This window comes from Heptranchias perlo, chromosome 1 (genome assembly GCF_035084215.1).
Source record: "Heptranchias perlo isolate sHepPer1 chromosome 1, sHepPer1.hap1, whole genome shotgun sequence".
Taxonomy (NCBI): Eukaryota; Metazoa; Chordata; class Chondrichthyes; order Hexanchiformes; family Hexanchidae; genus Heptranchias; species Heptranchias perlo.
In genome coordinates, this window is record NC_090325.1 from 160,423,162 (window position 1) to 160,435,629 (window position 12,468).

Sequence of the window (12,468 nt, forward strand, 5' to 3'; positions counted from 1 at the left end):
CTTGTGCATACCCTTCGTGATCACAAAACCTTATCCTTTCTCTTCCTACTACTTCTATGTGTGCATCCTCTGCGGCTGCAGCAGAGGTAGTGGCAGGTTGCTCATGTTCATGTCCTGACTACTTAGATGCTTTGGGCCTAGGCCCACCGGGTTTTGGAGCCCGTGAGGGCCTCTCCAAAGACTGCTCCACCTGCACCTGTGCAGGGGCTGATTCGGCCACCTGGAGAGGAGGCAGCATTGCGGGTACTGGTTGAGAGAGGGGCAACGGTGGAGACGTGGGAGCGCTTTTTGAGTGGCGTCCCCACTTCCATGTCCCCTTTCGCCATCATCCCTCTCTTGGGTAGGGCCGACATCACTCCCACCACTCTGCTGGACAACAGTTTGGAGGACACGTGATGCCTTGGAAGGCCACTTCTAAAGTATCTGTCAGCCTGTTTAAGGCAGCAGAATGTTGTTCACAGCGAGTCCGAACGGCCGTTGTCAGGGCCTGAATGGACTCATTTGTGAGCTGTGCGTGAAACTCAACGGAGGCTAGCCTATTCTCCACTGCAGACATTCCCGCACTTACCTTAGACACTATCTCAGACATTTCCGCAGTTACGTGCAACATTATCTCAGACAGTTGCTCATGTCCCTGCGACACTACCTCAGAGATTCCCTCCTGTACTAATGCAGGAGTTGGACTCCTCAATCCTCTGCGCTATTGTGGAGAGTGCACGTGGCACCTGTTCCAGTACTTCGCAAATGTGCTGTCATAGAATCATAGAAAGGTTACAGCACGGAAGGAGGCCATTTGGCCCATCGAGTCCCCGCCGGCTCTATGCAAGAGCAATCCAGCTAGTCCCACTCCCCTGCCCTTTCCCCATAGTCCTGCAAATTTTTTCCTTCCAAATACTTATCCAGTTCCATTTTGAAGGTCATGATTGAATCTGCCCCCACCACCCTCTTGGGCATCGCATTCCAGATCCTAACCACTCGCTGTGTAGAAAGGTTTTTCCTCATGTCACCTTTGGTTCTTTTGCCAATCACCTGAAATCTATGCCCTCTGGTTCTTGACCCTTCAGGCAATGGGAACAACCTGCCCTGCACTGACCCCTGGGGACCATCATTGTACACCTCCCTCCAGTCGGAAAAACAAACGTTCACCACTACTCTGTTTCCTATCCCTCAGCCAATTCTGTATCCATGTTGTTACTGCTCCCTTTATTCCATGGGCCGCAATCTTGAAAAGCCTACCTTGAGGCACTTTATCAACGCCTTTTGAAAGTCCATATACACCACATCAACTGCCTTGCCCTCATCTACCCTCTCTGTTACCTCATCAAAAAACTCTATCAACTTGGTTAAACACGATTTGCCTTTAGCAAATCCGTGCTCGCTTTCCCTAATCAATCCACACTCGTCCAAGTGACTGTTAATTCTGTCCCGGATTATCGTTACTAAAAATTTCCCCACCAATGAGATTAAACTGAGTGGCCTATTGTTGCTGGGTTTATCCTTACACCCTTTTTTGAGCCAGGATCTAACATTTGCAATTCTCCATTCCTCTGGCACCACCCCTGTATCTACAGATGTTTGGAAGATTATGGCCAGTACCTCTGCAATTTCCACCCTTACTTCCCTCAGCAACCTAGGATGCATCCCATCTGGACAGGTTGACTTATCTACTTTAAGCAAAGCTAGCCTTTCAAGTACCTCTTCTTTATCAATTTTTAGTCCATCCAGTATCTCAACTATATCTTCCTTTACTGAGACTCAGGCAGCACCTTCGTCCTTGGTAAAGACAGATGGAAAGTACTCATTTAGTACCTCGGCCATCCACTCTGCCTCCACGAGTAGATCTCCTTTATAGTCACTAATCGGCCCCACTCCTCCTCTTACTACCTGTTTACATGCCTGTAGAAGACTTTTGGATTCCCTTTTATGTTGGCCGCCAGTCTATTCTCATGATCTCTCTTTGCCCCTCTTATTTCCTTTTTCACTTCTCCTCTGAACTTTCTATATTCTGGTTCTCACTTGTGTTATCAACCTGACATCTGTCATACGCCCCTTTTTTCCGTTTCATCTTACTCACCATCTCTTTTGTCATCCAGGGAGCTCTGGCTTTAGCTGCCCTACCTTTCTGCCTCGTGGGAATGTGCCTAGACTGTACCCGAATCACCACCTCCTTAAAAGCCGCCCACTGTTCAATTACAGTTTTGCCTGCCAATCTTTGATTCCAATTTACCCGGGCCAGATCTGTTCCCATCCCATTGAAAATGGCCCTCCTCCAATTGAGTATTTTTACTTTAGAGTGGTCGTGTCCTTTTCCATAGCTATTCTAAACCTTATACTACTATGATCACTGCTCCCTAAATGCTCCCCCACTGACACTTGCTCCACTTGACCCACCTCATTACCTAGAACCAAGTCCAGCAATGCCTCCTCCCTCGTTGGGCTGGAAATATACTGATCAAGAAAGTTCTCCTGGACACACTTCAGAAATTCCTCCCCCTCTCTGCCCTTTACACTATTACTATCCCAGTCTATATTAGGATAGTTGAATTCATCCATTATCACTATTCTATAGTTCTTACACCTCTCTGTAATTTCCCTACAAATTTGATCCTCTATATCCTTCCCACCAGTTGGTGGCCTATAGTATACACCCAGTAGTGTAATGGCACCTCTTTTATTTCTTAAGTCTATCCTAATAGATTCTGTCCTTCACCTCTCCGGGACATCCTCTCTCTCCTGTACTACAATATTCTCCTTAATCAATACTGCCACCACCCCCCCCCCCCCCCACCGCCTTTCTTTCCTTCCTGAACACCTTGTATTTAGCACCCAATCCTGTCTTTTTTGGAGCCAGGTCCCTTTATCATTCTCCTTTTAAAGGATGGCCCCCAGGGTGCAACATCTGCATCCAGCTGAGCAGAGCCTGGATAGGAGTACGCCCACCGACGCGGACTCTCCACAGCTGCACCTGCCACCAGTGTCGGCTTTTGCTTACTTGTGTGTGGTGTCTCACTAGATGCCAACCCAATTAACTGACTGCTCGGACCCACCGAAGTGTGAGTATCTGTGCTGGTGGATGGCTCGCTAAGATGTGACGGTTCATCCTCAGAAGCCTGGAGCTCCTCTGAAGAATTGCCCTCTGCCATCACTGTGGTCGTTGAAGGACCTGTAAAGAACAGAAGGCAATATTAAGCATCATCACAGATGTGTCATGTTGCGATGAGAATACTGAAGTGTTCAACATGCCAATCATTGTTAACATCAGTTCATGCTGTAAGTGATGAATGTTAAAGTTGTGTCACCAGACGTTTGCGGGTTGCCAGTCTCAGCATCCCCGACGGATAGGCTCTCGAGGGTGCGGCTGATCTGCAGGGCCTCCTGCTCCGGGTCTGTGAGGACCTCTATTTGCTGTGGCCCCCTTGCAGTCCTCGCTCTCACATGCATTCTGAGCTCTTTTCTCCTAGAAGGGGAGAAAGTACAGACGTGAGAGTGAGTGATGGTGAAGTGTTCAACTGAGGAATGCATTGCTTTGGATGAGGCCGACCGTGAAAGAGATGCATTAGAGGGTGAGTATGAGACAGAGCCATCACACTGGATGAGGATTGGGGTAAGTGGTAGTGTTGGATGATTAATGGGGAGGTGAGGAAGTGCTGAGGAAATGCAGGTAAGTTGAGGATGAGCCTTAAGTGGGTGTGAGGAGTGATGTGATTGAGTAGTCATGGCAGTGCAGAACGAGTTGCTGGAGTGGGGAGGGCCGCATGGTGATGTGGAACACGGAATGCAGGAGAATCAATAATTCTACTCACTTTTGCTGACCGAATTAGGTCATTGGAGTGCTTCCTGCACTGGACCCAGGTGCGGGAGATGTTGCTGCTGCTGGTGACCTCCTCTGCCACCTTGAGCCAGGCCTTCTTGGTAGCAGAGGCAGGGCACTTCTTTTCATCCCCGGTGTAAAAGCCTTTCCCTCCTCCTCCTCACCTCGGCCAATAGCTGCTGCAGAGAGGCATCATTGAACCTTGGAGCAGCCTTGTCCCTATGCTGCTCCATATTGTGTGTTCTTGGTGTTTACTGCAGTAAAAGCCATTGGAGCAACAGCCCTTTCAATAGAGCCGCTCCAGCTTTTTTTTTTCGTTCATGGGATGTGGGCGTCGCTGGCAAGGCCAGCATTTATTGCCCATCCCTAATCGCCCTTGAGAAGGTGGTGGTGAGCCGCCTTCTTGAACCGCTGCAGTCCATATGGTGAAGGTTCTGCCACAGTGCTGTTAGGAAGGGAGCTCCAGGATTTTGACCCAGCGACGGTGAAGGAACGGCGATATATTTCCAAGTCGGGATGGTGTGTGACTTGGAGGGGAACGTGCAGGTGGTGTTGTTCCCATGTACCTGCTGCTCTTGTCCTTCTAGGTGGTAGAGGTTTGGGAGGTGCTGTCGAAGAAGCCTTGGCAAGTTGCTGCAGTGCATCCTGTGGATGGTACACACTGCAGCCACTGTGCACCAGTTATGAAGGGAGTGAATGTTTAGGGCGGTGGATGGGGTGCCAATCAAGCGGGCTGCTTTGTCCTGGATGGTGTCGAGCTTCTTGAGTGTTGTTGGAGCTGCACTCATCCAGGCAAGTGGAGAGTATTCCATCACACTCCTGACTTGTGCCTTGTAGATGGTGGAAAGGCTTTGGGGAGTCAGGTGGTGAGTCACTTGCCGCAGAATACCCAGCCTCTGACCTGCTCATGTGGCCACAGTATTTATATGGCTGGTCCAGTTAAGTTTCTGGTCAATGGTGACCCCCAGGATGTTGATGGTCATCATGACAGCCTGTCATGCGGGTGCGCAGTACGCCCACTGCGCAGCTTTCGGACGGCAAACCCGGAAGCCATGTCATGGGCCACCAATTAACTTGCGATCGCGTGGGAAATGGTAGGATTTTATTAGTCGGGTTACCCGCGCACCCACTGAACCCCCCCGACCCCACTGCCATCCTGCCGCCCTTTCAAAATCAAGCCCATGAACACTGCAGTCTAACCGCCTCCATTCTGTTTCAGCTATTGTACTCGAGCCTACCTAGAACTTGTATAAATTCATAAACCCTTCTTTATTTACCTGGATCACGTTACCTTCTCTGCAGGGCAAAATGCACACTCCCAAATATATCTAAACTCAAGGTCTGATACATGTGATGATAACTCTGCTTGAGGTAATAGATAGAACAAATAGATGAAGATTTATAACAAAAAAAATCCAGTCGTCGTGCTCTGTCAGGACCAATGACACTTGGAAGAACGGGAACACAGGAATACAGGAACAGGAGTAGGCCATTCAGCCCCTCGAGCCTGCTCCGCCATTTGATAAGATCATGGCTGATCTGTGATCGAACTCCATATACCTGCCTTTGGCCCATATCCCTTAATACCTTTGGTTGCCAAAAAGCTATCTACCTCAGATTTAAATTTAGCAATTGAGCTAGTATCAATTGCCGTTTGCAGAAGAGAGTTCCAAACTCCTACCACCCTTTGTGTGTAGAAATGTTTTCTAATCTCACTCCTGAAAGGTCTGGCTCTAATTTTTAAGACTGTGCCCCCTACTCCTAGAATCCCCAATCAGCGGAAATAGTTTCTCTCTATCTACCCGATCTGTTCCCCTTAATATCTTTTAAACTTCGATCAGATCACCCCTTAACCTTCGAAACTCCAGAGAATACAACCCCAATTTGTGTAATCTCTCCTCGTAACTTAACCCTTGAAGTCCGGGTATCATTCCAGTAAACCTACGCTGCACTCCCTCCAAGGCCAATATGTCCTTCCGAAGGTGCGGTGCCCAGAACTGCTCACAATACTCCAGGTGCGGTCCAACCAGGGCTTTGTATAGCTGCAGCATAACTTCTGCCCCCTTGTAGTTTAGTCCTCTCGATATAAAGGCCAGCATTCCATTAGCCTTATTGATTATTTTCTACACCTATTCATGACACTTCAATGATCTATGTACCTGAACCCCTAAGTCCCTTTGGACATCCACTGTTTTTAACTTTTTGCCATTTAGAAAGGACCCCGTTCTATCCTTTTTTGATCCAAAGTGGATGACCTCACATTTGCCTACATTGAATTCCATTTGCCACAATTTTGCCCATTCACCTAATCTATCAATATCCCTTTGTAATTTTATGTTTTCATCTACACTGCTTACAATGTCACCAATCTTTATGTCATCGGCAAACTTAGATATGAGACTTTCTATGCCTTCATCTAAGTCATTAATAAATATTGTGAATAATTGAGGCCCCAAGACAAATCCCTGCGGGACTCCACTTGTCACATCCTGCCAATGTGAGTACCTACCCATTATCCATACTCTCTGTCGCCTTTCGCTCAACCAACTTTCTAACCAAGTGCATACTTTTCCCTCAATTCCACGGGCTTCTATCTTAGCTAACAGTCTCTTATGTGGGACCTTATCAAATGCCTTCTGGAAGTCCATATAAATAACATCCATTGACATTCCCCTGTCCACTACTTTAGTCACCTCTTCAAAAAATTCAATCAGGTTTGTCAGGCATGACCTACCTTTCACAAATCCATGCTGGCTCTTTCTGATTGAACACCGAGAATTTTCAGTTAGTCACCCTATCCTTAATTATAGACTCCAGCATTTTCCCCACAACAGATGTGAGGCTAACTGGTCTATAATTCCGTGGCTTCCCTCTCTCTCCTTTCTTAAAAAGCGGAGTGACATGTGTAATTTTCCATTCTGGAGGGACAGTTCCTGAATCTGGAGAACTTAGAGAACAGGGTGGAGGTCCTGCTAAGGGAATATCAGGAGCTAGGAACCAAATTAAAAATCAGGACCCCACGGGTAGTAATCTTGGAATGGGAGCAAGGTCCTAGCGGAAAGGATAAATAGGGCTGTAGGCAAGACTTTAAACTAGTGAGACAATGGGAGGGATCTGGTAGAAATAACAGCAGCCTGAAGATAAATGAAATAGGAGACGAGAGTAAATGAGACCAATGAAAGGAATAAGGGTAACGTAAACAGTCAGGGAACAGAGAAAGTTATAGAACATAAGTATAACTATTAAAAATAAAGCGAGGGGAATGATCAATAAAAACAAATTAAATTGCCTGTACAACAACCTACACGGCATCCAAAACAAAATGGGGGAACTGGAAGCAATAGTTCGTAGAGAGAAACCAGATGTAGTCGGGATAACTGAAACACGACTGTATAATGAGCTGGATTGTCAGTTGTATATTGCAGGATATAACATATTTAGAAAGGATAGGGAAGGAAGAAGGTGGCTGGGGTGGGGAGGGGGGGGCTGTACAAATTAGAGATATCATAATGGCAGTAGAAAAAAAGACATAACTAACATGAGGACAGAAACAGAATCCATATGAATTCAGATAAAGGATAAGAAGGAATTGATCACACTAATACAGACCACCCAATAGTGGAAGGGAAGTGGAGGGAGAAAAATGTAGGTAAATTTATAAAATGAGCAAAAGACATAGAATAATAATCATGGGAGATTTCAATTATCCCCAAATAAAATGGAAAGAGGTACTGAAAAGGGGAAAAGGGTCTGGAGTTTTACAGTGTGCACAGGACTCCTTTCTTACCCAGTACGCAAGAAGCCCTACAAGAGAGGAATCACTCCTGGATCTAGCAATGGTAAGTGGCCAGGGCAGATAAGAGAAGTAAGCGTTGGGGAGCATCTAGGCAATAGCGACCACAACATAATAAACAACATAATTTTAGAAAGTTACTATTGAATCTGCTTACACCACCCTTTCAGGCAGTGCATTCCAGGTCATAAAAACTCCATCCGTAAAAAAATGTTTCCTCATGTTGCCTCTGGCTCTTTTGCCGATCACCTTAAATCTGTGTCCTCTGGTTACCGACCCTTCTGCCACTGGAAACAATTTCTCCTTATTTACTCTCTCAAAACCTGTCATGATTTTGAACATCTCTATCAAGTCTCCCCATAACCTTTTCTGTTCTAAGGAGAACAACCCCAGCTTCTCCAGTCTCTCCACATAACTGAAGTCCTTCATCCCTGGTACCATTCTAGTAAATCTCTTCTCTCTAGGAGCTTGACATCCTTCCTAAAGTGCAGCGCCCAGAACTGGACACAATGCTCCAGCTGAGGCTTAACCAGTGTTTTAAAGATTTAGCATAACTTCTTTGCTTTCGTACTCTATGCCTTTATAAAGCCAAGGATCCTGTACTTTTTTTAAAAAAACAGCCTTCTCAACTTGTCCTGCCACCTTCAAAGATTTGTGTATGTGCACCCCCAAGTTTCCTGCACCTCCTTTAAAATTGTACCAATTAGTCTATATTGCCTCTCCTCATTCTTTCTACCAAAATGCATCACTTCACATTTCTCTGCATTAAATTTCAACTGCCATGTGTCTGCCCATTTCACCAGTCTGTCCATGTCCTCCTGAAGTCTGTAACTATCCTCCACACTGTTTAGAACATTTCAGAGTTTCGTGTCATCGGCAAACTTTGAAATTATGCCCTCTATACCCAAGTCCAGATCATTAATATATATCAAAAAGAGCAGTGGCCACATCCAGACAATGAAAAAAATTTTTTTTAAATGACCGGCTATTGGACTCTGTCTTTGATGATTTGATCTCAATGGAAAAGAAAATCGGGTGGGGTGCAAAACGGGCTGCCGATTCATCATCGACCATTGTACGCTACCGCCGTAGACCAACTTCACCCCAAAGTGTTTGGCCAGGTAGGATCAGCCCCTTCTTAAACTATATTGGCTGCCTTTTACCAGGTTATCTTCATATAGGTACTCCCCCGTTTTGTTCCTAAGGATCATTTTTGCCAATTATTGATGGAAGATCAACAGGTTTGTAGTTACGTAGGTTTGTTTTGTTACCTTTCTCGAAAATAGGCACCACTTTGGCTTGTTTTCAGTAGGACCTCCCTTTATTCAATGACTCACTTACCATAGTTTGCTGATCTTGTCCCTATGTTCACTTAGCATCCTAGATTATACCATCCATTTCCGGGGATAGAATCATAGAAAATTTATGGCACAGAGGAGGCCATTCAGCCCATCATGTCCGCGCCGGCCGAAAATGAGCCACCCAGCCGAATCCTACTTTCCAGCACTTGGTCCGTAGCCTTGTAGGTCACGCCACTTCAGGTGCTCATCCAGGTATTTTTTGAATGAGTTGAGGGTTTCTGCCTCCACTACTCTTTCAGGCAGTGAGCTCCAGACTCCTACCACCCTCTGGGTGAAAACATTTTTCCGCAGCTCCCCTCTAATTCTTCTACCAATCGCTTTAAATCTATGTTCCCTGTTTATTGACCTCTCTGCTAAGGGAAATAGGTCCTTCTTATCCACTCTATCTAGGTCCCTCATAATTTTGTACACCTCAATTAAATCACCCCTCAACCTCCTCTGTTCCAAAGAGAACACCTGTCTATCCAATCTTTCCTCATAGCTAAAATTCTCCAGCCCTGGCAACATCCTCGTAAATCTCCTCTGTTCCCTCTCTCATGCAATTACATCCTTCCTGTAATGTGGTGACCAGAACTATACACAGTACTCAAACTGTGGCCTAACCAGTGTTTTATACAGTTCCAGCTTAACTTCCATGCTCTTATATTCTATGCACTATGGTTATACTGGTTTTGAGACCATTAACCCTGTATAGGATGCCCAAGCAAGTGATATAAGTTCATTAAGTTTAGTTGTAGAACCTCTTATGATTGGTGGCATGCTACTAATGTCTTCTCTAGTGAATACTTCCAGGAATCATCATTTAGCACATTAACTATTTTAGTTCATCCTCATTTAAATCTCATTTACATCCTTAAGGAATATAATTCTTTAAGATTTAGTTACATGGACCACAACAGAGGGAATTTTACTCAGCAACTGACTGCATTACAATCTGATCAGGAAATTTTCAAATCTGACAGTAACAACAAAAGAAAGATGCTTTATTCCCCAGCACTGACGTCTCTTGTGCTCATTAAGATAACAGCAACTTATCAACAAAAGTAAACTTTTACGCAAACTTTTCAAAATGATGACAATAAAAAGGACAAAGAAAAATTGTTTGAAAAGCTGAAGAGAAAAGGACACAAAAATGATAAACTTTTGTGGTGTGCCACAGGCAGCAACATTGCCGTCAACAGTATAACAATTAATGTGATTGTTGTACGCACAAATAGTTAAACGAAAAGCAGTTCTTTCTCCTCCCCTCTTCCCCATGGTTAGAGCAATGACCTACTATTTCATTCATTTTTAATTTAATGAATGAGAAACGGTCAAATTTTTCCCCAGGAAGTTTGCAAAGTTCATTCTCCTGAAAAGATTGTCTTTGAGCTAATAACAACTTACATTTATATAGCGCCTTTACCATAGAAAAAGGTTCCAAGGTGCTTCACAGATGCATAATCAAACACAAATGGACTTAGAGACAAAGAAGGCTATTAGGAGGGGTGACCAAACGCTTTGTCAAAGAGGTCGGTTTTACGGAAAGCCTTAGAGAGGAGGGGGAGGTGGAGGGGTTTAGGGAGGGAATTCCAGAGCATAGAGCCTAGACAAGTGGAGGCACGGTCACCAATGGTGGGGTGAAGGGAGGAGGAGAGGCACAAGAGGTCAGAGTCAAAACAAGAGAGTTGGGGAGGTGGGGTTGTAAGAGGTTACAGAGATAGGGAGGAGTCAAGATAGGTGGTGAAATGGTAGAGCTGGATATCGTCAGCATACATATGGAAGTTGATTGTGAGTGATGTGGAGCGAGGATAGAGCCTTGGAGGACTCCAGAGGGAACGGTGCGGGGGTGGGAACGGGAGCCATTGCTGGAGGTGCTCTAACTACAGTTCGATAGTAAATAGCAACCAAGCGAGGGTAATCCCACTGAGCTGGACAGCAGAGGAAAGGCATTGAAGGCGGATGGTGTGATTGACTAGCTCGATGGCTGCAGAGGTCAAGGAGGACGAGGAGGGAGAATACACCACAGTCACAGAGGATGTCCTTAGGACTTTGCTTAGGGCTGTTTCAGTCTTGTGCCAGTGACGGAAACCTGATTGCAGTTGCATGAAAGATAGGCACGTATTTGGAAGGCAACAACACATTCAGGAACTTTGGAGAGGAAAGGGAGGTTGGAGATGGGGCATAAGCTTGTAAAGACAGAGAGGTTAAGGGTGAATTTTTTTTTGACGAGGGGGTTGGTGATGGTGCTTTTGAAAGCAAATGGGACAGTATCAGATGAGAGGGAAACACTTACAACATCATTTAGCATGGGGCACGGGGATGGGAAGGAATCAGCAGCGGCAGCCGAGCAAATGGACTTATTTATCTAAGATTGAGACCATGAACTTCTTGCTTGTTGGGGGTGAGGATGGAGCAAGTGGAGGAGTGGGGTTTAAGGAGATGGTTTGGTAGTGGACAAAGGAAGCTGGGGGTTATCTTTGCTTTCCAGGATAGTCAGCAGTTTTGGAAGCCTGACAGGGCTTGATGTGATTCCAGCCAGATCTGGTGGTTGATAGCTAAATTAGTTGTGTGCTAGATATGATCAAGTTTGTGCCGCTGGGACCTGAGTGAGTGAAGATGTGGGCCATACCAGGGAGATCAGTCACAATTGTAGAGAGTAAAAGGTTTTGCAGGGGACAAGAGCATCAAAGGTGGATACGAGGGAGTGGTTAAGCAGATGGTTGGCTGCAGAAGTGTTGTGGTGAATGGAGGGCCAAAGGCTAGGCAGTTGGGATTCAGAAAGTGCAGTTCTAAGTGCTTTGAAGGAGTTTTTTCCCCCAGGGACGGACACAAAAACTTGGCTACTGTCAACTAGATTTTGTTCCCACTGTTGCATCCACAAAAATGTGGAACCTTATAAATATTCATTGTCCATTCTAAATCTAAAATTATGAAGGTTAATTACTAGCCTCAATAGAAAGATATGAAAGCAAATTACCTTCATGTAGTTAACTATTTTAGCAAGTACTCCAAACTTGTACCCAGTGCTCCCTGGAAGTGCTCTGTAGGTGAAAGATCCATTTTCTGTGGGAAAAAAAAGGGTAAAATATTATAAAATACAAAACAATGTCAGCATTCTTCAATGTTGCTAATTCATGTAGAAAATTCCTGTTGAGCTGCTACTTATTGCGCTTTATTTTTGGTGTGGTATTTTTATTGGAATATTCCTAAATAAATAGGTTTGTAGCCACTACAATCGGTATTACAGTGATCTAGAAGCAAATCTCAATCATAAGTTGCAAGAAAAGGATGTATTTCCAAAGTAACTAGCGAATTTAATAGCTTTTTAAAAACTATTCTTTTTTCCAAACCAAAAAAATGCATTTTATAATATAGATCACAGTGGTTACAGGTACAGATATGTGTGCATATTCCATTTACAGGGATAGAGTCAACACAAAATAGAATACTCATTGCACAGCATATTATTAAGGCTACTGATTTAGTGACTAAAGAAGCCAATTTGCACAACTGTTGCCGGT

The 12,468-nt window shown here is 44.9% G+C and overlaps 1 protein-coding gene across 5 annotated transcripts in view; it reads right to left on the minus strand.

Moving 5' to 3' along the window:
• The window catches only part of gtf2e2 (general transcription factor IIE, polypeptide 2, beta), a 210,427-nt gene that overhangs the window by 95,963 nt on the left and 101,996 nt on the right, over nucleotides 1-12,468 (minus strand). For all 5 annotated transcript variants that reach the window (XM_067992906.1, XM_067992898.1, XM_067992889.1 and 2 more), the window contains one exon: nucleotides 11,925-12,010. In XM_067992906.1, the coding sequence (XP_067849007.1) occupies nucleotides 11,925-12,010 (86 nt within the window). The remainder of the gene's footprint in view (nucleotides 1-11,924; nucleotides 12,011-12,468) is intronic.